We start from the raw sequence: 25,751 nt of genomic DNA, 5'->3' as shown, positions 1-25,751 counted from the left end.
TTGTAGGGAAAATAGAAGTTCAGGCGACTTTCGCTGACAGAGTTCATGAAATTCCTAGCATTTCGATAGATTTTATTTTTGGACAGAAGCATGGTTTACAATAAGGCGAATGTAATCCCGAACACAGACTAAACATCGATAACAGACAGCTTAAACCTGAGATATCTCGGATGATAAGATTCAACCGAAGGTTATCGAAAGATTACTTTCATGGATTGTTTTTCTGCTAAAGGGAAATCTCCATTCACAACGTTTTATATGTTGTACGGTCAGCAGATAACTTAGAAGAAGATGCAGGAACACGCGAGTATTTGTATAATCGGAAATGGATAGGAAATGGAACTCACACTTACGGAAAAAGTTCTAAACTTTATTCACGTTTAGAAAATTGTAATTTGTTATGTGTAAAACTGTGGATATGACTTTCGTCTACTGTCAGTTAACAAAAATATATAATTACTTTCTAACACTAACCTTTTGGGTCAGGGATCAGTCATTCTTCAATCACCCACTAAGGCTGTATGCAATTAAATATCAAAGCAGTTTAATTAAGTGATCATAGTAATGATATCAGCGTTCAAAAGTCTATCAAGTTGCTTTAGTCTATCGATGAACATGCCGCGGCCTTGTTGCTAATTTCAATAGCTGAGAAAAAAAAAAAACTCATGCATTAAGTTTTCTTGGCAAGAAGCCTGAAGAAATGTTTGCCAATATCTGAAATCAAACCCGTTTTCTTTCTCGTAGGGATACTTATTGGCGCGAGTCTTCGTTCGTGCGCGTTTTTCCTTCTTTTCCATTACAGTTTTATCTGATCTAATCTTATTCAAGGAAAGGGCGGGGACAAATAACTTGGAAGTTTTTCGACAAATTCGCACGTATTTTAAAGCAATTCCTGTTTTTGCCATAGTAATTGCGTTGAGTAAAATTTTTAGGAATGATTTCATGACCCATATGTTTCAATTAGTCTCGACTATTCTTGAGCACTCCATATTGACAGATATTAACACAAGCTATCCGATAGCAACTTAAAAACTGTTCAAGCTCACCTATGCAATTTCAAATTCAAATATCCCTTTTTTGTGAAAAGAGAGAATTTTTTTTGTAAGCAATAGTCATATAGAGTTTGTAGAAGCTTCTGAATAAGTAATCATGTACAGATTTACGGAATCATGAATTATCCGTCGCGAAGGCAACATAGTAGTTGCGCAATTTCACAATTCCATAATTTCAAGTTGTTAAAAAGATTGTGTCAACGAGAGTTTTAAATTCAAGATTAAATGTTTCGTTGTAGCTGTTCAAAGACGTTTTCATAGTTCTCACTGCTGTACAGCTCCGCAAATGATCCCGGGACCGCAAATGATCCTATGACCCTACAAATGCAAGATAAATGCATTTTCTTTGTTTTTCGTATTCGTAATTTAAGGAAAACTACACTACTTAGCTAGCGAACACAGCTAATTGATTGAAATATTTCATTCTAGCAAAATAATAGTAGAATCAGTGGAAACACGTGGACAGTCAGATACATATATTTTCCGGTACGAATCAATTACTAAACACCTATGTAAACAAAGGAAGTTTAATAATACAAATGTCAACTCGACAGACTACCGCTCTGCTCCCGAAATTATCCACCACGGTTCGAGCCGATCTAAGACACTTGAAACCTTACAGGAGAGCTCTGTGATGAATCGTTTTCTTTCGTTAATCAAAGCTTTTCAAGTAACTTATTTCCGGTAATGTTTCAAAACAGTGATTAATTTTGTTTTGTATAGTGGCACCCTTTTTTTCATTTTTTATTACAGTTTCATCAGAGTGGCCACAACAAACATTTAATGAAAATAACCTTGCAATTGTGAGTATGTTTCATAATCAATGAAGCTCACATTAACCAAAGACTTTGTTTTTCCTTATCCTATGCAAACTATGCTGTGACATCTTTCTAAAAAAGGTAACCGGGTAACATGTTCTTCCACATGATTCAAATGTACTTAGACGCTTCCTTTGGTTGTAGAAGCAACTTCGAATGGAAAAAAATAAAAAAAATAAAAACAAGGCCAACACTTTTTCTTTTCAGGCAATTAACGAATGGGCCTTATTGGAAGTGCTTTTGACACTCAAGCTCATTATTGCAAATAAATTTTCCCTGTAATAAGCGCAAGTGTTGTTCAGGTGGCAAGCCGATATTTATCTTAAAGATCTTTGATAATTGCATGTCAGACCGACGCCTCTTCTTAGATTGATATGCAGAGGAATCAATACATTTCCTTCATGTACCACTAACAAGAAGAGCGTTGAACGTGCCTCGGTGCTTTCTTTTGCCAAAATGTTAATTTTCTTACTGAAAAGCGTGGGTAGAGCATTTTTAAAGCCAACAGGGATACAAACTCGCTGTAAGGTTTGTTCGTTTCTTATTCTTGGTATTTTTTGGTTTCCTCATACGGAATCGACTGAGTCAACCCAGTCGGTTTTGATGCAGTAGGTTCTCAGTATAGAAGCTATATTGTACTTCAGTAGCGAGTTATTTGTTTTTGGCGAAACACTCCCGTAGACTGGTAATAGTTGTGAGAGTAGTCTATTTTGACAATTAGCTCGCACGCGTGCCTTTGACTTCATTGGGATGCCTCGCGGCGTTTTTGAGAGGTCTGTACGTCTTTTGTCAGTTTTGAACAACTTATTTTAAGGTACTTGTACGAAAACAGTCACGGAGATTAAGCTTGCTTATTTTCTTTCGCCTTTTTATGTCAACATGTGAAGAATGGCTCTTTCATGGATAAGCCGCCCCGAGATCTAAACGATCGAAAAGAAGTAGAACACATACGGTGTAGTTATCATGTTCCTTCTGACAATTTTTTCGCTGTCGTTCAACATTAAAATTTCAAGTTCTATCGACTGCAAACGAGGTTGCAAAGGTATATTTATTTGCTCGAAGAAATGACTATAATAAAGAGAAAGAACAGTTGTTCATCCATCTGACTTTTAATTGTAGTTACTATAGAAACCACTCCACGGTAATTAGGCTGTCAGATGGGTAAATAAGTCGTCGCGATAAAGGTAGATTACTACCTGAAACTATAAGGTTAAAACTATGTTTCTCGTGAAAGTAAGAGGAGGAAATTCATGGCTCGAGGGAAATTATCAATTTCCGTCTTGGAAACTTTTTATTATCGGGGATGAAGCTGATAAAGGCGATTGTTTCCGTGCCAGTGCTGTACAGGCCTCTTTTGTATGAAACAAATTTGTGTGTGTTAGCTGGCGAGCGAATACCGTCGATATTTCTTGAAGTTTTCCTGTGAGTTTCCTTGCTGTGCCGTAAATGTTTTGATCGTTACCTTACAGTCAGAAACTGAACCAAAATGAGTGGAATATTACGTTGAAAAGCCCTGCTGGTATTGATACCTAATTATATTCAACTGAGATCTAAATGAAAGACTATTAGACGAAGCCATTGTATCTGATATTGTTCCAGTGCTTTTTGTGTGTGGGTTAAATTTTTCACTTCAATTTTTCTGGACTGAACCGTAAATATGTCTAACTAAAAATCTAGTATTTTATCCACCGAGCGAGCCCAACACCTACTTGCAAAGAGGCTTATCGATATTCGGCTTCCAGGTCGAATGGTAACAAAATAATTATAATTCTCGTATGTTATGTTCGTTATCTACGTTCTGATGACACCACCAAATCATTTTAATGGACAATGCTTTCAGTCCATTGTACATGTGCGAAACAACATTCAATGTCCTAATTGAATTCTTTTATTATAAATTTTCAAACGCGTTCATGAAGTTCGAAGAATTTTTCCTTTTATCCTTAATTGAATTTAGAACGTCATATATGAAACGCCTTACGTTCCAAAAAGATCTGTTCTGGGACTCAAAGACGTTGATTTGAAGTTAACAAGAACTAATGTTGGTCATGCCTAATTAAGATACATTTTAAAGGGATTAGCCTCTGTGGTTTAATACAATTGTCCAAACAGAGATTTTTACTTTGTGAGGCATGCGACGCACATTTTGCCTAAATTACGAGGATTGTGTTTTTGAAATAGTTTGATGTATATGTTTATCAGGAAGCCTTTTCTCATTTTTCATGTTTTGCAGGCAACACTTCGCAAAGATCCACACTCTGCGAGTTCCTTTGACGAGTAAGAAGTGCTTGGTATCAGTTTGGAACGCAAAGGTGATTACACTCGTGGACATAATCACTCGCCTTAAAAGCATTTTGACGTCAAAGTAGTGTGTCTCCTTGGTATTTACATTGCGAATTGTCAGCTTAGTCTGTTAGTCAGATACCGACCACTTCGAAACCACAGTTTCATCTTAGAGTGTAGTGTATTCAAAGAAAGAAGTAGAAAAGATTTAAAAAGGAAAGCTCTGAATCTTGGAAAGGATTGCTTAACAATTCATCCATCGATTTCTAACTAACAAACTACCAAGGAATTTTCTTTGGAAAACTAAAGGACAAAGACTGCGAGAGTTAAAGGTCATAAAGAACATGGCAAGTTCAGGGAACCAAACCAATCCAACACCAAATATGGAACTGCTATGTCAAGAGAAAACGAAACTTGAGTACATTTACCAAACAGCATTTCTGATCCTTATCATGCTGGTGACATTCCTGGGAAACTTCATGGTGTGCTTGACTGTATACCTTCATCATCGGCTTCGCACGGTCACCAATTACTTCATCGTATCTCTGGCCGTGTCAGATTTGTTGCTCTCTCTTCTGTACGTTCCCTTTCGTATTGACCAAACGATTCACAATAGTTACTGGTGCCCCAGAAAGGAATTATGTTCTACGTGGATCGTGATAGATTTGGTCTGTGCTGGTGCATCAATCTATAACCTGGCTGCCATCTCGGTGGACCGCTACATCGCCATTGTGCATCCTTTCAGGTACCATTCCTTGATGACCACAAGGGCAGCTTGGATAATCATCGGAATCATCTGGGCCTACTCCATAACCTGGGCGGGTCTTTCCGGCATAAACTGGACAGACTCTCAGCAATCACCATATAATTGGTTTCCAAAGTGTTATAAGCAAGATAAGATATTTTACACTGTTACTACGGTCACTGACTTTTTTTTTCCACTTATGGTCATATTGATCATGTACGGACTGGTATTTCGTGTGGCCATGAACCAAGCTCGAGCCGTAGCTTCTCTGCAACCTCAACTTTCTAAACAAGATGGCCGCGGTCGAAGGTTTTCTATCAACATCGTTAAAGAAGTCAAAGCTGCCAAGACCTTGGCCATTGTCATCGGGGGATTTGTCGTTTGCTGGTTGCCTTTCTTTGTCTTTTTGCTGGTCAGTCTGTGGGACATAAGTCTGTTGAGGCCACCTAAAGTCTCGAAGGAGGTCCTCGACGGTTTGCGTGCGACATTTTTGTACGTGTTACCGACAATTAACAGCACGTTAAATCCCATTATATACGCACTATTTAACAAGGAGTTTAGGACTGCATTTGTTCGATTGTTGCGGAGGACATGTGGAAGATCATTGACTAATTCGGATGACATCCATTACAGCATGAGTTCCAGCGTAATGAACGGCAGCCCCAAAACTAAAACGAATGGCAGATCGAAAAAGACCAGATTCCACGAGGTACAAGGCGATGAGGACGCAAGTTCATCAGACGAGCCAAAACATGTTTAGAATTGCTCTTTTCCCCACCGGGACCTGATTTTCATGGCCATTTGGCTTGGGTTCCGAGATGAAGAATTGCCTCCAGATAACCATCAGCTGAGAGACGATGAAATCCTTTGGAGACGAACCCTGCGAACAATTTAAAAGTTTGATTTTCAATAAGGATCGTCGGGAAGATTCAGCCTATGAACTTAAGGGAACTGATTTAAGTAAGTCAGGAATAGTTACACTGGTTCATCCTGATGTTATCCATGAAAGTCTTTGATTTTAGAGCAAGTTACTCCTGTCATATAACCATTTTCAGCGATGAAGAGTGTAACTAAAATCGCAAGAGAATAGAAGTGCCGTTAATTCCATCTTGTAAAAACAAAACGATACAAAAATTAAGACAATTCTCAGTGTATCAACAAATCATTCTTGAAAAGTAGCAGATATTTCTGTGATAGATATTTTACCCATCATGCATTGGTCGGCTTCGAACTGAAAAAATGAGGGCTCAATGCAACTTGTTCGTAATTTGCACCCTCTCTTAAAGTTTCCAAATCGCACATGATCGCACAGTTTTTAGGACCTTTCCATCGGCGCGTAAGATGGATAATTTAAATTTGAGTACATATTTTGATTAGTTACACGTTAATTAGGAAACATCTTGTAGACTTGTTCAGTTCACTTAGGAAACGAACGTTCGTTGGATCTATTTAAAGCACATGTCTGTCGTTTGTGAAGTTTTGTACATTCTACCTTCTGTAACCCATGATTCAAATGTAAATTTGTCCATTCGCCACAAGGCGATCGACTGACGTGTAGAATATCTCGTTACATTTTGAAAATCGTCGTTTGTAAATAAGGCATCAACGTAAGTTGATTGAATAACTTTTTTGCATTTAGTGCAGGTTAGTAAGACATAATTTCCATTTCCTTGTTTGAAATTGACTTATCCGAACTAGAGTTCAAACAAGTTTTCAAATTGTTTGCAACCAGATTACACTTGCAAATGATTATTGGTCTATTAGATTTATGAAACTTTTAGGTTGTGGTATCATATGACATCGTGTACCTCTAGGGCTCTGCCGTATTTGTTTCAAGTCGTTGTGTGTAATAAACGGGTTTTCCTTTTTGATGAACACAGCGATTGGTTGCATATATGCTTTTCGCGACTCAGCGGTAAAAGCACAGCCAGAAGAGATTGGGAATGGCAGTTGAACCTCGCTAACTGAAGCTCGCTTCACTCAAACACCATTGTCGTCGAATCAGACTTAAGCTAAGGCTGCTAAAAGAATCAGACTCGAGGCTGTTAAAAGGGCATTTTCGATCATGTTTACTTTCAGATAAGCCAAACCTTTCAGGCTGTATCTCAAAGTGTTTGTTGTTTTCGTTAGAATTTAAGTCAGCGAGGTTTCATTGTACTGGTCAAACGTTCTACAAGCCAGCGCAAAAAAAAAAAAAAAAAACGAAAAGTGTTTAACAAACGGGATCGGGAAAAGTGCATGATCTCTCCACGGACTTTCTATTTTGTTGTGGATCACAGTCTAGTGCGCTCATGGAGTAACAACCGTAAGAAATCGAACGAACGGGAAAGTGGAGGATTGAGGGTTGTGACATCCTTGTTCTGTGCGCCCGCCCTCAAGAGTAGGTTAATTTTGCGTTGTGTGAATTTTGTTTCCATGAGAACTGTGAAGCAAAGCAAATTCTATATCTCGTCCCTTATCATAGGTGTGCTTGTAAAGGAAAAGCAACGTCGACGTACATCCTCTCACCAGATAAGGATCGACAAAGCTTTTTATGCGATATTGCACTTGATACACCAAAAGCCAGCTGTTTCACCTCCCAATTTGCACCTACCGTGGACATGGCAGATTCTAAAAGGTCTCACCTTGAACAACTTGAAATTAATTCAGAACTGGATCGTTTGTGATGAGTGCCGTTGATATATGTTTTCGCGCTCATCATCTTTAAGGCATTAGGCAAAATGAAGGAACAGTGTTAGTGGCATTAGTCATTTATTTATTTCTGGGCTGCATGATCATTACAATTGAAGAAAAAATACTATACACTTGCATTCTGATTCCCTCTTTATTCTTCCGTGCGGTGGATTTTGGTTTTTGACCAAAGCAAAATAAGAACAAGTCGTTGTATAAAGTAAATCCATAGGACCTCTTCCCATGGAAACAAACAACAAAAAGCCAACACTAATTCAAAACCGTTTCCACGGTCATAACTAGATACTTAGTAAAATCCGTCATAATTTGTTTATGTCATTAGCAGAGAATAAGCTTTTGTCGTGCTAAGAGAATTAAGAAATCCAATTAACTCGTAAAAGTCGGCTTATGAAACCGTTAATTGGCCTAAATGACGCAGTCATAGCCAACAACATCTGTCACCCATGCATAGCAACACACGTACATGCAACGCTATAAGAAGCAGAGAAAATTTTTATGCGGTTGTCTGAAATGCATAGCTAACCTCAGGTGTTCGAAACGAGAGCGATTTCAAGTTTGGCGCTGTTGAAACGAATGAAAACAATTGCAGCGACCAAGCAGACCATACGAATTGGTCAAGATGTGTGTTCTTGACCGGACCTTTACAAACATGCTGAGTTCTGATTAAGTCGCGGTCGCTATTAATCATCTTAGATCATCTTACGACGTTCTTGACAGCACAGAAGTTCGAGAACTTTCAGTTAACAATCAAACTATTTCAAGGCAACATTGGAGCAGATCCTCAGAATTGCTGCAGTATCAGTTACAAAGTTGCTCTTTGGAAAGACCAGCATCCTATCTCTCATCCCAGGCTCCTCGCCAGCCAACCCGCGAGCGCAGCCGCCTTGCTAGACGGCGAACGATGCGAAACAGCCTTTTTGGTAGACTACTTTCTAGCACGATTATCTCTCACTGCTCCCTGCCCCCTCTTCAGCGCACGTGAGAACCCTCACCCAGGCTCAATGCAGTTGAATATAAGTAGGAAAGACCCAATGAAAATTTTGAATTGTTGAACACCGCTGTCGCCTGACCGTGCATGCATATTTACCTAGTCAGTTAATGAGATTTTGTAAATTACCACAGCATTTCCACGAACCATTTCAAGACCCTGCCCTTTCACGCACTTTTACATATGACGGCTATTGAAAAGGTAGGGATTGGAGCAGCCTGTACCAAACTCGAGGTCAGAGCAAGCGAAGAAAATAGCGGGTAGACGACACGTGTTACTAGTTAAAGGAAACGGCAGAGGAACGACATTCCCACAATTTTTCGTCCGCCCAATGTTGTCGCCTGTTTCCACTGGCCGAGGGAGCCTGGCACAGGCTAGAACTGGACACGCTTAGGAGAGACGCGATATATAAGCGGTAGCCATTCCTTGTAGTTCTTTACCAAATTGTATTTTTTGTTCCAATCTACTCCTCTGATAGGTTTCCTTTTTTTACAAGTAAAGAAGAAGACGAGTTTACCGGCAGTTTACCGATTTATACCATTGTCAGATTTGCTAAGATTAATTCTAACCATGACACCTAACCCCTTACAAAAGGACATAACCCGCACAGCTTAAAGGACGGATTTCCTTTTTTTACCTAGTAGTCGAAATGGATTAACCCCGATAACAAAAAAATCAGACAGGTTTTTGTTTTTAATTTTCTCCCTATTTAAAAAAAAATTATGACCTCAAGAGGTTTTCAGAAGAAGCAACGCAGCCAATTATTGTTAGTTTATAACAGACGTTAGGGCGGGCCGCAATTGAAAATGGGAAATACCAAAATACAAAAGGTACAATACTAGGCCTTAAAACTCTTCACACTTTACCCTCTTAAATCAGTATGTATATTCTTCATAGTGTTCTATATATATTTTCTGAGGTGCTGATGTAGAGAATTTGTTTAGCAATCAAGAGTTTAGTTGGTGATCATTTCCTTTTCTCACGTGACCAATATGCGTGTGATTCAGGGGTGATATTGTAAGGAGAAATTAGATGCTGGTCATCATTAGGTCCTATCAGTGGTCAAAAGTTTAAGAAGAAGAAAATCGTAAAATATGAAATTACGTTTAAGACTAAAAAATGAAAGAGTCTGATGGAAACGAGTGCGTTTTGTTTGGTTGTTTGTTTGTTTTTTTCACCCGTTTTGTTCAGTTATCTTAGGAATAATTCCAATAAATCTTTTTATGCGTCGCCGATTATAATAATCCTGGAAAGTTCTTTGCTTCATTAGGCGTTTCCTGATCAACCATCTGTGACCCAAGGCAACATTAAAGAATGCAGACTACACTGAAGGGGATGGGAAGCGTATGGTAATTGTTTCAACGGTGTATATTTCTTCATGTAAGGGATGTTCAGGGTATGAGTTTAAATTTTGCTCGGTACTTTACTTTTTTTGTTGTGTTGTTTGCAAAATTTTATGCATTGGCAGAAATTTCCGGTATGAAAAAGGTTAACAAACTTTCCTAGGCATCCCCTCCCCCGAATCTTATTGCTCAAATCAATTCGGTGTACATGCCCAGCGGTTAACAAAAAAGTTCGAAAATGGCGGTCACCAAGCTATGAGTACTAGTAGATCTACAACACGATTATACGTCGATTCAGTCGATTATCTGTCGACCTCTGCCACCGAAATGCCATACGAAGAAGTGCCCCTCAGTAATCTTAAATCGAACGGTTACAAGAAGCTCCGGAACAAGGCGAATTTGCGGGCAAGTCCTGAAGACGAACCGGGATACGGATCGACCGACGATGCTCCGTTAATGGTAGACGAGGTTGATGATGATTTTGACGATGATCGTGGTCTCTCCGAGGGCTATCAGTCGTCAGATAGTGGAGATAAGGACAGGAGAAAAGGGAAAAATAAACGGAAGAAAGAGGGGTGCTGTAAGCGTTGTTGGAAGTTCTGCTGTTGCTGTGGGTTTTTGTCGTCTTTTCGAAGGTAAGAAAGCAAAATCGTTTTACAAATTTTCTTGCTGAGAGGTCATGTAGACGCGTCGTAAATAATACAAATTGAAAAGATACATGGACTGATCTCATTGTTAAAACTTCACACTAAAAATTCATGTAAAATTTGTTCGTCGCATTTGTTAATTTTTTATCACGGGCTCACATAAATTTTAAACTGACATACAGCTGTACAGGACATGTCGTAACGTACACCTTTGTACATACAGGTGTCCTTTTTATTTGTCGCCATTTTTCACATTATTTTTCCGCCAATATCTTTCTATTTTATTATAATAAGATTTTTTTTATCAGGATATGATCTTTTCTAATCTCTATTGGGTTATTATGGCTAGAAGTTAAAGGATTGATCGATCTGCTTTTTTTTTATTTAGGTAATAACTAAAGACGAAATAATCTGATCACTTTCTTCTCTGTTTTCAAGCTGTACAAAAAAAAAATACAGAAAGGCCTTAGTACTAATTAGTGCTATAGTATTACAAATTATTACCCTGGGCATGGCGTCTTAATCCTTTACACCCTATCATCAGTATTCATATTCTCAACACTGTTCTCTATTCATTTCTTATGGAACTGACAAGGAGAATTTGGTTAATAATCAAGAGTCCCACCAATTGATGATTATTTCCTTTATCCTTATGACCTTTGCATTTGGATAAGGGGTGATTACTATAAGGACAAATTAGAGGGGAGACACTCCAAGGGGTGAAACATGACGAGACACAGTCATTGACACATCCATTTCTAGGTAATAATAATAATAATAATAAGTCTTTATTAAGCACTCTAAACAACAAACGTGTTTAGTTACAATGATATGAAATCAGCAAGTATAAAACTAATAAGCTAACTAAATTACTAACTGAATAACTAATAAGAGAACAAACATCTATTAATAAAGGTCCTTTTGAAACGTTCAGTTCTGACAAGCGGGAGAATATAATTATGGCGCCTCTTACGTAGCGTATCCATTGTTCGCTCTGGTGGCAAAAGGTCATCTAAAGCTGTTGGAAAATCGCTGTCGGTGATCTTGGCCCACAACTTCTTATCTTTTAGAATAATAATATTTTCAATCGAAAAAAGCTCTTTACAGTAGCCAAGCTTAAAAGCTCTCTTGAACAGCCTGTCTATGCGACTCAGATATTTATGATAATACGCGCAGCCCCATACTTCTACAGCATATGTAAATATAGGTAGAATAAGACTGATAAAGAGGAGATGAAGATGATCCAGCGGCAGTCCATAGAATTTACAAACACGTAAGATGTACAGACGACTACTGGCTTTCGATATAATATTATCAAAATGTAAATCCCAGTTACACGGATCAGATTGAAAAGTTACACCCAACAACTTCAGACATGGTTTACGCTCAATAGAAACCAGAGGAGCAGGTAAGGCCTCAGTGGATTTGCCTCTAAGAAGCATCTCCCACGTTTTCTTTAAGTTTAGTTGCATACGATTAGCAGATGTCCATGCGACGATCGATCTGACCTCCTCAGCTGCTAAATTGCCGTTATTAGCCAGTGATTTTACTGGAATACTTAATGTTAAATCATCAGCATATTTCACAAGTAAATTCTGATTTGGTAGAATGGCCTTAATATCATTGACCATAATAGAAAATAGTATAGGGCCTAAAACTGTCCCCTGAGGGACACCTCTATTGATATTTACATAGTCCGTGACAATGGCATCAACAACAACTCTTTGTTTCCTGTTCTGTAAAAAACTAATAATCCAATTGGTCACGTATGGATTTATATCAAGTGTTTTCAACTTAGAGCAGAGGATATCATGAGGGACCGAATCAAAAGCTTTGCTGAAATCAAAAGAGAAGATTCTAACACAATCAAAACCCGACTCAAGCCATTTCAGCCAAGCATATTGACACTTAATTAAGGCCATTGTCGTATTGTGGCCTTTGCGGTATGCAAACTGGTCGAAGCTAATGAAGTTCTTCATATATTGAGATAATTCTTGTCTGTATACAAGACGTTCAAAAACCCTCATTATTACATTAGTCAGCGAAATAGGCCGCAACTGTGTGCAATTTTTAAAGTTGGGCTCTTTAGGCAAGGGAGTTATGTCGGCCAATTTCCAAAGATCAGGCACAATGTGATTTTCCAAAGAACAGTTGAAAATATGGGTAACAACAGGAGCGAGGTCATACGCAAACTCTTTCCAAAACCAGTACAGGATTCCATCTGGACCAGAGGCAGTTCTTTTTAATTTCAGTAGACTCCTGGTAACACTGGAGACCGTTAAAACAGGCATCTCGCTTGATTCCGGGATAGTGACAGTGTCAATGGGTTTATAAAGGGGATCAGTGTTAATGGTGATTACAATTTAAATTTTTATCAGAGTTACTGTGGGGTTTAGCTTTTAAACATTGCAGTTTTTTTAACAGTGTGTATTTTTTCATAGTTGTTTTGACAGTCTGATGGGAAAAATTGAAATGAAGCCAAGGACAGTTGTTTTAGGAAGAGAGGTAGAGTACACACTTGCATTTTATCACAGAATTATTAGCATGTGATTTTACAACTTTCCCTTATAAATGATTTAAACTTTTTTATATTGGAGTAAACAGGTAGTGGCTAGACAGACAATAGTAAGAGGTCCTATAGGCTGCAATAGACCATTGGTAACCGGTTTTTATTGAAACTTCTGATAAGCTTATTGAGCCTATGTTTAGTTATTATTAATATTTTAATATAATCAGTTTATATTTCTGTTGTGGTTAAAATTTATAGGGGTTAATATCAAATAGCATGAAAAATATTTGAGCTACTTTTTATTTTAGAGTGTTAACCCTCAAATTCACAGAAGTGATCAATGTCTATGTAGTTCTCCCTATAATATCCATACATAATCCACCAAGCTAGTTTTGAGAATATTCAAACATATCAGGAAGAAGTTATAATCTTGATCAAAGGCCAAATTATTGTTTAGTATATAATCAGCCACAAAATGTGTAGCAGCTAGAGAGGAGAATAAGTAATCAGTGTTTGGGAGTTTAAGGGTTAATGATGCCAATAAGACATTGTTACAAAAAACGTGAAGACCAGTGAAAGTAGTGTGAGTTATTGGCTGAATCATGAATCACTCTGTAAAACGTTTTTCAGTTAAGAAGTCCCAGTTGTCAACCTTAGTTCATTGGTTAGCTAATTTTATTATGTGCTTGTGTTTATTTTTCAGTCTGCAACTCAGAAGTTCCCTCGTAATGTCATTTGTAATCAGAAATACAATATCATAACTTTCATTCCTCTGGTTAGTATAAATAATTGTTATTAGGGGTGAAGTACATTTACATGTAGAATCTATTATTAACTATACATTATTGTCCCTTAAGTAATCTTAGCGTTGCTTGTTGATGTATTAACAATGAATTTTTTCAGGCCAGAGTTATCCTCTCTCATAAATTGCAATTATAAACAGTTTTTGCAAGAAAATGATACCTGCCTTGATTTGTTAAGCAATCTGCAATAGAAAGACGTGTCTTTTTGTGACTTATCAATGAATGCGTAAGTAGCATTTCAAAAACCGAGGTTTGCAAATGTCTATACAATCCATATTTGTTGGTAACAGAGATGATTTCTTGACAGTTATCCTTATTTCAATAATGATAAACTGTGTTAAATTATGTATAAGCAGCTATACTTAAGGTACTGTAGGTGGCAAGGATGGAACTTTTTCTACTGCTCTGCTATTTGATCAAAAATAAAATGTTTATTAATTTTCAGACCTTATACAACCAGTTCAAGTTTTTCCTGAACTTGTACTTTCTTATGGTAGCCTCTACTCAGTTTATTCCTGAACTGCGGATTGGTTATCTGTATACTTACTGGGCTCCACTGGTAAGTCTATAATTTACAGTGGACTTATAATTTGTTAGTATGTGTGAATCACATCAAATTTGAAAAATGATTTGAATAGACTGAGATAGAATCTTAAAATTAAATTAAAATTAAAGCAAGTCAAAAGCTTTACTCAGTGCAGAAGAACCACATAATGTTAAACTGGAAATTGTAATGGTTATGATTGATTGGTAACAGGACTTTGTGTTCTATGTCCAATTCTTTTGGTAATCATACTCGTGATTGGCAAATCGGACTCCCACTTAGTGATCGTCCAATTTTATTAATCACTTGTATTATTACAGACCAAATTGGACTCCACTCAGTCCTATTACCACTATGTATTAAGTAAATAAAATACACCAGTCCAAGTATTTCACTGATTACACCATAATACAGAGCATGTCGCATTTCTATTAAATGTTGGCTATTCACTTACTGTTTAACCACCCCACTCCCAAGAGTGACTTGAGAGGAATTTCTCCAAACAATTTCCATTAATTTTGAAGGAGATGAGAAGTAAGCTAGATATCAACAAAAGGGATATTATTCGATTCATTACTGAATTCTCAAAATGATGGTTATGGAAAATCTATGACAGGAAGTAGGGAGATCTGATCTTTAGATCCTGTAAGGAAGAGGGTTAAGGAACACCAAATAACCTATGTATTGAGAAAGTATTGGTTTACCTGTCTGAAACTATGTTAGTTCTAAGGGAGTAGTGTCGATTATGCCCAGCACAAAGTTCTGCCATCTATGCAGTGTAAGAATGGGTCTTTGATCTGTGGCTGCAGTTATAAATGTTGGTGATTGTTGAGTCAGTCTAGACTTGAAATTTTCTATGGTTACTGATAAATGGAAAGCATTTTGAGTTAATCTAGCAACTTTATTTCAATCAATTTTTCTGCAGGGTTTTGTTGTGTTTGTGACAATGTGTCGTGAGGCATATGATGACTTTGTTAGATTCAGAAGAGACAGAGAGGTCAATTCACAAAAATATAAGAAACTCACTAAGAAAGGTTAGTTATGTCTAGAAGAGGCTGTTTGCAATTAATATTTGTGAAATGTAAACTTTTAGTGGCTCATCAATTGTGTGCGTCACATAATATTACTTGTACTTTGCCTGCAGAGTTAAGGTAAGTACATGCCTGTAGAAAAATAATTTTTTTATCACGGTTCTTTGTTCCTTTTCTAAATTTCATGAATCAATTACACATTTTGTGAAAACTAAGATGATAAATATATCAAAAACATGAAGCAAACAAAAAAAGGAGAGAGCACTGAATTTCTGATCCAAGCAGTAACAAGCAGTCTGACCTGCTGCATATCAGCCAGATTTATCATGGTTTGCCTTAAGATTAATTTCACTTGGGTTAGTGAACAGCCACCCATTCAGCTGGCCTCTTGGCAGTTGGGGTTTGTTTGTTATGAAAAGTAGCATTGGTGGAACAATTAGTGTACTACGTATCTATAATTAAACTTAAAAAAACTTTTTATTACTGTTATTTTAGTAGCTTTTTAAATTGATTTTTTAAACAACAGGTGTTGTTACCATTCCAAGCTCAGCCATTAAGGTATCAGACCTTATCATAGTCGAGAAGGTATGTACTCAACTGTTGATAATATGAGAATATTCTAAGATGTATTACCATTTTTTGAATAACAAGCAGAGCTGTTGATACAAGGACAGCCAAATCTGCAGACAAGAGCCAGTCCTGCCCCCTAGCAAAACATATGAAGAAATGACTTAAACTCCTGTTGTTATAGACTCTTGCTATTAAAGAAATGCTGACACTTTCATGCCACCCCTCCTCCCCCAGTGCATTATTTCACTTGTATTTCTCACACTATAGCCAACACTGAATTGTTTTGTCCAAAATCCTGACTCACGTAAGATAAAGTGACATTAGGATAGAGAAAAATTAAAGAAACCATTCTTCAATTGGGTGTGAACATGAGCATTTCCTGCTTTGGGCTAGATCTGTTTCTACTCTGTAAGACCATGTTGGAAACTTTGTTTGGGTAGTTACATTTTATTTCATATATTCAGAGGCAAGACAACTTATTTTTCTCTTGTACCCTGCTATTACAGACTTCCACTTTTATGGACACTAAATTTCCCTGTGAGGCAGGGCGTGAAATTGCGCCCAATACAGATGCCAATGCGACTAAATTTTTCACTTTGGCGACCAAATCCTGAAAATTTGTCGCCAAATTGGTGACTAGAATGCTTCATCGTAACCTTACTTAGAGATAAAGTTAATTAAATTGGACATCCTAGTGTCCAATTTGTAGCATGTTAAAGATCTTTTTCCTAACTTAATTTTGGAGTGTCTTTCTAGAACAGCGTTATAAAAAGGTTTTATTTGTCTTTAAATATGGTGACCAACTTTTTTTGAATTGGTTACCACTTTGAAAAATTTAGGAGCCAAGTGGCTATCAGAAAAAATAATTAATTTCATGCCCTATGAGGATGTCTGCAATAACAGGAGTTGACTGTACTGTGCCTTCTTTAGCTAGCCACTTTCATTTCACTTAACCACGAGGAATCAAATGTACAATTCCTGAAATACCATTAAAGAACAATTGTCTTTTTAATTTAATGATCTGGGCTCCTCAGTGTGATGGGAGGAAACAACATTTTGTCCACAATAATCTGGCTGTCCATTGTGTTGTATTTGCCTTCTACTTTCAAACTTGTTGACAGCCTAGAATGAGTATGTGTATTTCCTATTTTTAACCACTCTTCACAACAGTTGATGTAAAAATTGTGTGGGAAGATCAAAGGTTATTAGCCCTGTCAAATCCTTTGTCTTTTTCTTCTCACACAGGATCAAAGAGTTCCTGCTGACATGGTGTTTCTTAGAACTTCAGAAAAGAATGGTAAAAGGTTTTAATTATAATAACTGTGGTTATTAATAGTAATAAAGGTCTTAGTGTAAATTTCATACATATCACTTGAGCATGGTGCAGTATTTCGAAGTCTTTTCTGTAAGGAGGCTTGTCTCTATTTTGTCATTTTGACTGAACAGTGCTGGGCCTGCACCTCAAAACCCTGTCAGAAGGCCTGGGGCTATCCAACATAATTATGATGATTTGAAATTTTGTTTTTGATTCCAGGAGCTTGTTTTCTAAGAACAGACCAAATGGATGGGGAAACTGACTGGAAGTTGCGTTTGACTGTAGAACCATGTCAGCGACTGCCTTGTGATGCTGTGAGTGTTTAAGGCCTATTTGCCACAGTGATTTTGTTAAAAAGCAGGTGTCTGTTACCCCTACTCCCCCCCCCCTTCCTTTAGTTCCTTCTTTTTTCTCAGTGCACATTGTGCAATATCTGGTGTTTGGATGCATGGCTGAACTGCATATGCAAAAATACACATTGTCTCAATATTTGTCAGGATAACCCATGATGTCTTTTATTTTCATGTAGGATTTGCTGAATATCAGTGCCTCTGTTTATGCAGAGAAACCTCAGAAGGACATTCACAGTTTTGTTGGAACCTTTACAAGGGTGAGTTAACTTTTCAGTGGTCTCAGCTAAAGGAAATTTCCTCTGTCAGTGCCAATTAGCCTGTTTGGTAATAGCATTAACATAAATATTTTTTATTTCTTCACAGTATGATGGAGAGAGGACTGAAATTCCCCTGAGTATCGAGAATACCATGTGGGCCAACACTGTGATTGCGTCAGGTACTTGAGAATATTGTTATCAGTTATCTGTACAGGGTTTCTTTACAAGTACAATATTGAAGTTGAGTGAGGCCTTGTACTACTTTTATAATCAGAAGGGTCTCGATACTCGACTCGAACGTCTCGAAACTCGACTCGAGCCTCGAAGATCGAGGTTCGAGGGACGAGGTCACTTTTTAGCGGTATTGTTACTAAAACATATGCTAATGTTCTCACCACGTTTTGTGTCTTCTAAAATGTAATGCACAGAAACACCTACACAGTGTTTATTTGTTGTGCATGATAAAGGAACTAAGAAATATGATGTTGTTTCGGAGTCTCCTTTTTTGAGAGATCAATTAAAGATCAGATTTCTAAACCACTCCGTCTCACCTGTCTTTCCCCCCTCCCCCATCCCCTCCCTCTATCAAGGAAGTCGGGGGATCCTAGAGTTTAATCTTTAAACTTTTTATTGGCACTGTTCAGGTACTGCTGTAGGTTTAGTGATTTATACTGGGTCCGAGACAAGAAGCGTGATGAATACCTCAAACCCCGCGACAAAGGTAGGTTAGGCGCGATATGGAAATTTGTTTGTGCAGTAATTTGAAGCTGGGAGTAATAGTCACTCTTAGATTTTTGAGAGGATTCCTAGGGTTTGACCTGGAGTTTGATAATTTTTAAGGTGCTGCTTTTTTTTCCCTTTCAGGTTGGGCTTATTGATAAGGAAGTAAATAATCTGACCAAACTGTTGTTTGTGGCTACTGTCAGCCTTTCCTTCGTCATGGTATCAGTTAAGGTACTATTAAAACTGAAAAACTACACGAAATTTTACACTCACTTATAAAACGTATTTTTGATCTCTTTTATTCATCGAATGAGTCAGAAAAGAACTCAATAACCTGCACTCAACCTGGCCCAGTCAACGGTCAGATTTCGAGGAAGTCTGAGACGTGTAACATAATGAATACAGCCTTTGATACAGACGATGTTAACTAACAGCTTTGTTTTCTCGAATAGGGCTACAATGGACCTTGGTATCGCTATTTCGTGCGTTTTATCTTGTTGTTTTCCTACATAATTCCGTTAAGGTAAGTCAACTTGGTATCGTCCTCTCTTATCAGAATCTCGACTGATCGCGTGAAATCAAACGCAAAATACTCAAATCCCGCAACGGTGCATGGAAATATTGTAAGGAGCCAATCAAAACTTGAGATAAGTACACGTAACCAGCCTCTAACAGAGAAAAGTGCGTATAATCATTTTGTGGTTGGTTTTTGTGAGCGTCAGATTAGTTGTGTGAATGGCAAATTATTCTACAGAGCCAATCGCAAAGCGCTGAAGAGAAGCAAAGCCAGTGCATTCCGGGATAATTTCCTATACTCCAGTTGATAACTGCTTCGTCATCAAAAGAGGTCGCTGATATGAAGTCCTTAATCCAAACCCTTTCTATCCATGGCTTTTTGCGTAACTAAGTTACTTTTTCCTTTTTTTTCTATCTCGTAGTCTCCGTGTCAGTCTGGACTTGGGTAAAGTTGTATACTCGTGGATGATGATGCACGACAAAGACATCCCCGGGACAGTCGTGCGTAGCAGCACTATCCCAGAGGAACTGGGGCGAATAGGCTACCTATTGTCTGATAAGACAGGAACGCTGACTGAAAATGAAATGGTATTGTTATTTTTTACGCTACTTTATTTCGTTTTTTTTTTTTTTTTTTTTTTTAATTACAGTGATGTAAAGGTTAGCGGACAGGACTCAGGAATAAATCGACCCCTGGTCGGCTCATTTTGTTGTGGCTTTAGGCGAGACACATTCCTCTCACATTGTATCATAAAGTCTCGGCTTTGTTTTTCAATCTGATCGAAGAGGGCTAGTAAAAGCGTAAATAGCATGCGTTGCCGGTTGTGCAAACGAAATGGTGCCTTTGAGAAATATATCCCTCGCTAAGCACTCGAATCAGTTTTCCCCTTTCGCTCCCCTTTTGCAAGCTGGCCGCGCAGAAGAAAACATAAAACTGATGATCATTTGTTCCAATGAATTTACAAGCTTACTGAATATTTTACTTTATTTAACAGGTTTTCAAACGTCTTCACTTGGGAACAGTATCGTTTGGCACAGATTCTATGGAAGAGGTACACTGAACTCGATTAACTGTCCTAGGGAAGACTGACACTAAATCGTACTGATGACGTATGCTGTGTTGCAGGTTACAAGCCATGTGAAGACTTCTTATGCACTCAGTAGTGGACCCACGTCCAAAAAACCTGTGCAAGGAGCGAAGGTTTGTTCTATTGCCCTTCCTAGCAAATGTATTCCATTTGTTCTCGGGTCTGATCAGCTCTACATTAAAAATAAATGAAGAGAAGGTTACAACAAAAAAGTAATACTGATTTTTAACAGTGGAAGCGCGTAATTGGAAGTACTTTTTAAAGCCCAAGGCCAAAAATAGTCAGCTACCTGCTTCTGGTGATATTTTCGTCCCCTATTCACATTCAACGCGTATCTACGGTAAGTTATATGTGTTCATTCCTCTGCACCTTAATATCAACAACATATTTAGCTTGGACGTGTTTCTTCGGAAGCGAAAACCTACAGCAGCTAAACGTCAATATCCTCTTAAATTCTAATCTGAATTCCTGGTTCATGGCACCGTATATGACAGGGTTAATGCAGGACGAGAGTCCTACAGACACGGTGTAAATCAGATAAACGTATCTCGGAAAATAGAATTGTCCCTTGAAAGCTCCTACGGTGTCTATGATTACAAATGGCGTCCAACAAGCAGCGAAGCTCAGCAAAATGACGAAAAGAAGTTTAGCTAGTTTCACCTCGTCCACGCCGAACTTTCTAGCTCCTGGAGCACTCATTCGTGTCAACAGTTTTCCCCATATGCTATTATGCTGTCTTACTGTGCGGAAAACCTTGTAATAGCATACTGCGGTCACCCCAAATGGAAGTACCGAGAAGCCGATAATAGTCGTGACGGCGTAATAAATGTTAAGGTCGTCCAGGTCATAAAAACAAAACGCTTTTCCAGGGAGAAATACGAATCGGTGTCCAGTTGCAAGGTAAGGGATAGGCGTTATGATAGCCAGTGCCCACGCTGCAACGATACTTCGCAAAGCATTTTTAGAGCTGTAGTATTTCGGATAATCTGTTACTCGAACAATTCTAACGTATCGGTTGACGGCTGTGAGTGTGATTGTCAGCAGCGACGCGACACCAAGCACAGAGCCAGTATAGCCATGATATTGACAGATGGCCTCCCCAAATACAAAGTCGCCCGCTATCAACGTGACCAAGGTCAGCGGCATTTTCAGTGACATCAGCATGTCTGCGATCGAGAGTGAGGCAATGTAATAGTTTGGTACCGTTCGCAGTTTCGAGTTTTTTATGATTGCCAAGAAAACCATAAAGTTTCCAAAGAAAGCCACAAGGATGAGAACTGCGTAGATAGAACATTCGGCTATCTTTAGGGAAAGTTCTCGGCTAGAGAGCTCCATGGCCAGAATTTGTTCCCTCGATGTAGAATTGATTGCCATGCTTTATAACTAACTGGAAATGATGAAATGATCCCAGCCGATGACCTGACTGCTCCGTTGTTTGGAGCTCTGAGTTTTCGTAGGCGATTTCCTCGTCTCTCTGCTCAGTATGTAGCAAGGATACCTGTTGGTAACAAAAAGAAAAGTAGAGAATTCCGAATTCTCTACATTTGGCCCTATTTTGGTTATCGCTCGACTTTGAGCCAAGTTTTGTGCGGTGTGAATTTCAGAGAAACGTATTGCATAAGAATGGAGGTATTCAGTACTTGATTTCAGAGTAATCTACTGGAATCTGTTACACGACGAGCCAAAACAATTTTGTTATCTGTGAATTCGCCAAAGCGAGGGATCACTTCCGAAATTGTCATCAAATAAGTATGACATTCGAGTAAATCAATTTTCGAGGTTAATGCAAAGCGAAAGACTACTTATAAACTAAATAAAGTACGGACAATAACTTTATCTACAAATAAGGCAATTTGAATTCTCAAAAGTATTTTTAACGTATATTTCTTAGCTAAATTTGTGAAAAAGGTTCCTCAAACCTACCTTACGTAATCAGAAGTAGAAGAATCCTGTTGTCGAGAGATGATGTTGCTATAACCTCACATGACTTGTGATTTAGGAAATATATCATTTGATTGTTATGCACGAGTGAATCTACACAGATATTATTTTAGTTGTTCACTATTTATAATTCAACGCGAACACAATTTATATTGAGATGTGAAATGAATATCTTTGTCCATCGTGTGAGACTGAATTATAAATTTGCGACCGAATGATATCTTTCTGTCTTACATACTAAAGGTTCTTACAATTTACATTTTTAGCTTTTTTTTTAACGCGAATGGCGTTTTTCTTATTATCAACCTTTTTACCTGTTGAAAGAAGCAATATCTGAACGAGATCATGTGGTGCAGTGATCTGTAAGCTCTCCTTTTGTTCAGTTATAGAAACTATTCAAAACTAAACAAAGGCATTCATCTTCTAGGTGGTCTGCCGACAGATCAAAGACTTTAACGACGATTTACAACATATTTGATATGATATTGATTAAAAATATTGAATGCCATTCATTGCTATTGTGAGAAATATAGATATATATATATAGAAAGAAATATGGAGTGATATATCATCTCTTAAAATGAAAACTTTCGTTTAAGTCTTTTTTATTTCCTTGGTAGTTGTACATTCTGTGTTTTTGAAATCGAAAAAAGAAGGAACGACAAAAAGGGTTGGTTTAGTTTAAAAAAAAAACTGTTAATAATTTTTATCTTCCTGTAAAAGAAGAGAAAATTTTGAAGAATTCAAGGTATTGAACATCTCTTTAGAATGTAACCACACACTGCAAAGATGCGACAGGACAACGGAAGTTCACAACACTAACTGGCCATCACTCTGGCTGTTCTCAGCCGTTACGCTTCTCTCGTGGCATCTACGCCAAGAGAAATATAGTACCATCTGGTATTTAGGTTTGAATACTTTTTCGAAGATTTCTGACCTAAAAGAGACGTTTTTGTCTTTTCTGAGACAGTAATGCCACTACGTCTTGTCCAGCGCCATAAAAGAGATTGCGCCCCAGTTCCCTCTCGGATGATAAGTATATTGGTCGATTCAGAAACAGTTTCATCGTTTCAGAGAGTTGTTTTGCCTCCTCGGTGATACTCCACTATTATAAGGGAACGATGATAGGTGACTCTGTGGTCACCAATGCACTGCATGCGTGTGATTTATTACGAAATCACTGTAATTATAAGAATTTGAGTAGTTACTCTCCCTTACAGTTGACATACTAATTTTCTCGCAAGGTAATAAAGATAATTTTGTGCTATATCGTTTAAAAATTCCTAAGCTGATATTTTAAGCAGGAGGTTCAAAGTTCCAAGGAGGACCAGAGAAATAAGAGGAGATTTGGGCACTATTGAGGCCTCTTATCGGAGTACTTTCCAGCAATTGAAGTTTTCGACAAAAATTAATACGGTGAAGAGTTTCAATTCTAGTGTTCCAAATTTGTCTGATGTTTTGAACAGCAGCTTTCCACCGAGTCTTGAGAGGAAACTAAGGGTGCATTGATTTTACTTCATAACTCCGTGAGAGTTTTCTACACCAACAATAAAGGCTCTATTACTGGTGTAGAAAACTCCTACTAACCCCCCTCCTCCCCGCCATCTCAATCTGGTGTAAAATTCAAGCCGATTGCGTTATGTTCTCTTACTTTTCTGTATAATTTCTCTTTCCAGTTCTCTTCTATCTCTTTTAAAATTTCTTAGTTTTTTTCATTTATTTCACTGATGGATGATTGTGGGCATGCAGTATTCGTAATGTAGCCCTCGACCACGCTAAAGGACTTTGTTTCCCTTTAAGGTACGTCGCACGGTTGTCACGCGTACTCACGAAGCTGTGAAGGCACTTGCGTTATGCCACAATGTCACGCCAGTTACGGACGAGACCGAAAACAACCGCCAGAGTGCTAGAGTGCGTTTGGATAGCGTGACCAGCGAAGACAGTGACGTAGATGGAGGGGCTGCTAGGGATGAAACAGATGTGAAATATCAGGCATCCAGTCCAGATGAGGTACATGACCACTGAAGTTAAAGGTGTAGTTGCAATGACAAGTGTTTCCTTGTGTAATGACCAGGTCCAAACTCTGACGAGGCAGTTTTCTATCATTGGTACATAATGACGAGATTTTCTCTGCAAATGACTTGAAAAAAAACTTTGGGCGACTTTGTTCATGTTTTTATAGAAGTTTTACGGAGTTATATTGCCCAGATTTCCGAGGCAAGAGCACTTTGGGCACTTGGTAATTCTCCCTGGAGCACAGCGCTAAGAGAAATTCTACTCCAACAACATATCCGTGACAATAATTATTTAGTCACAAGTTGTCACGCAGCGACAAACTTCTCTTTGACAAAGTGGTATGCAAAGCAGGGAGGAAAACTTACTAGGCTAAATCTGGCCTAATTTCAACTTAATACAGATGCGAAAATATACAAAATTTTGAGTTTTAGTCAGTTTTCATTCGTGTCTTCTATTTTCCGAATCTCAGCCGCACCAGATCATACTCGTTTATAACTGCTCCACTCAGAGTTCTTTTTGCTAATCCTATTGTTTGTGGGTAGGATATATCAGTTCCCTTTATCTCCGGGAAACTCATAGACCTTGTTTTAGAGGAAGTTTTAATTTTTGCGTCAATCGTTAATGACACAGGTTGCCTTGGTCACGTGGACGGAGAGCGTTGGACTGACACTGGTTCATAGAGATTTGTCGAGCATGCACCTGAAGACTCCATATGGTCAGATACTCGTGTTTAACATCCTGCAGATTTTTCCATTCATTTCAGAAACCAAACGGATGGGTATTATTCTCAGGGTAATTATAACAACGTTGATGACTATGGATTCGCTACTTTTTTTTTTACAACTCTTACTTACTCTTAGATCGCCCCCTTACTTAAGTTTTTAACAATACTGTTTTTCCCACGGCTTGCAAAATGTCAGTTCTCTTTTTCTTTGCTCTTTCTATTTATTGAAAGGTTTTCCATCACTGACACATGGTATGATTTCGTCGATGCCGATGGCAAAATTATTAATATTGTTTTGTTTTGGCTTCGTTGGGTTACCTTGCCTCGCTGATATTTTGCTAATTAGTTATTCTTTGGTATATTTGTTGTAAACTAATAAACTGAACTAATAATGCTAGTGATTAAGTTATGCATCAGGGCAAAACCAAAAGCTACTTGAATCAATTGTTTTAGATGTCAAATTGTACAATTTACCATCCAGAATGGAAGATTTTGTACCATTTCATCGTTAACTTCAAATGGCATTTGTTGTTCTACAAGCTCATAAAAACTGTCTCCATTGTGAATAGGGCCCACTGCAATAGGCCATTTTACAGTTGTGTACTTAGTTGCCAAGCCTTTGATTTGGAAGGAGGCTCAAGATGACCTTGTTGTGATAGAAACCAGTATCCAGTTAACACGATAACAAATTATTTGCAAAACAAGGTCAACCTCAGCCTCACTCCTGTTCAAAGTTTTGGCAACCAAGCACACAATAGTAAAATGGACTATTTACCAAATGAAGCTTTCAGTTT

At 38.0% G+C, this 25,751-nt stretch overlaps 3 protein-coding genes across 21 annotated transcripts in view; 2 read left to right on the top strand and 1 right to left on the bottom strand.

The window, feature by feature from the left end:
* The window catches only part of LOC113675611 (histamine H2 receptor), a 28,218-nt gene extending 21,445 nt beyond the window's left edge, over positions 1-6,773 (top strand). For 15 of the 18 annotated variants that reach the window (XM_089201895.1, XM_089201898.1, XM_089201893.1 and 12 more), the window contains one exon: positions 4,104-6,773. In XM_089201895.1, coding sequence (XP_089058021.1) covers positions 4,498-5,658 — 1,161 coding nt within the window. In that variant the 5' untranslated portion in view covers positions 4,104-4,497 and the 3' untranslated portion in view covers positions 5,659-6,773. Of the gene's footprint in view, positions 1-2,219; positions 2,644-4,103 lie in introns of those variants that run through there. The other 3 variants (XM_027192205.2, XM_089201902.1, XM_089201903.1) reach the window with 3 other exon arrangements.
* Positions 6,774-9,847: 3,074 nt separating this feature from the next.
* Positions 9,848-25,751, top strand: part of LOC113675607 (putative phospholipid-transporting ATPase IIA) — a 23,954-nt gene continuing 8,050 nt past the window's right edge. The window contains exons 1-18 of the mRNA XM_027192197.2: positions 9,848-10,555; positions 13,009-13,072; positions 13,780-13,851; positions 14,325-14,438; positions 15,349-15,457; positions 15,981-16,039; positions 17,270-17,321; positions 17,559-17,653; positions 17,869-17,949; positions 18,056-18,128; positions 18,594-18,670; positions 18,814-18,903; positions 19,125-19,195; positions 19,611-19,776; positions 20,184-20,240; positions 20,315-20,389; positions 24,018-24,227; positions 24,864-25,025. Coding sequence (XP_027047998.2) covers positions 10,176-10,555; positions 13,009-13,072; positions 13,780-13,851; positions 14,325-14,438; positions 15,349-15,457; positions 15,981-16,039; positions 17,270-17,321; positions 17,559-17,653; positions 17,869-17,949; positions 18,056-18,128; positions 18,594-18,670; positions 18,814-18,903; positions 19,125-19,195; positions 19,611-19,776; positions 20,184-20,240; positions 20,315-20,389; positions 24,018-24,227; positions 24,864-25,025 — 2,007 coding nt within the window. The 5' untranslated portion in view covers positions 9,848-10,175. The remainder of the gene's footprint in view (positions 10,556-13,008; positions 13,073-13,779; positions 13,852-14,324; positions 14,439-15,348; positions 15,458-15,980; positions 16,040-17,269; positions 17,322-17,558; positions 17,654-17,868; positions 17,950-18,055; positions 18,129-18,593; positions 18,671-18,813; positions 18,904-19,124; positions 19,196-19,610; positions 19,777-20,183; positions 20,241-20,314; positions 20,390-24,017; positions 24,228-24,863; positions 25,026-25,751) is intronic.
* LOC113675609 (melatonin receptor type 1C) lies at positions 20,311-22,292 on the bottom strand. Of its 2 annotated transcripts, XR_003446621.2 has the most exons (3): positions 22,200-22,292; positions 20,566-21,774; positions 20,311-20,448 (listed from the first exon to the last, which is right to left on the bottom strand). XR_003446621.2 is itself a non-coding variant. In XM_027192201.2 (2 exons), exon 2 carries the CDS (start codon positions 21,648-21,650, stop codon positions 20,622-20,624), a length of 1,029 nt encoding a protein of 342 aa, XP_027048002.2. In that variant the 5' UTR covers positions 21,651-21,774; positions 22,200-22,292; the 3' UTR covers positions 20,472-20,621. The 2 variants fall into 2 exon arrangements, 1 of the variants encoding a protein (XP_027048002.2); XM_027192201.2 differs by lacking the exon at positions 20,311-20,448 and having other exon boundaries at positions 20,472-21,774.

Source organism: Pocillopora damicornis, chromosome 3 (genome assembly GCF_964200805.1).
Source record: "Pocillopora damicornis chromosome 3, jaPocDami1.2, whole genome shotgun sequence".
NCBI lineage: Eukaryota > Metazoa > Cnidaria > Anthozoa > Scleractinia > Pocilloporidae > Pocillopora > Pocillopora damicornis.
Note: the sequence above shows the minus strand (reverse complement) of the source record. Positions and strands in the feature narration are given on the sequence as shown.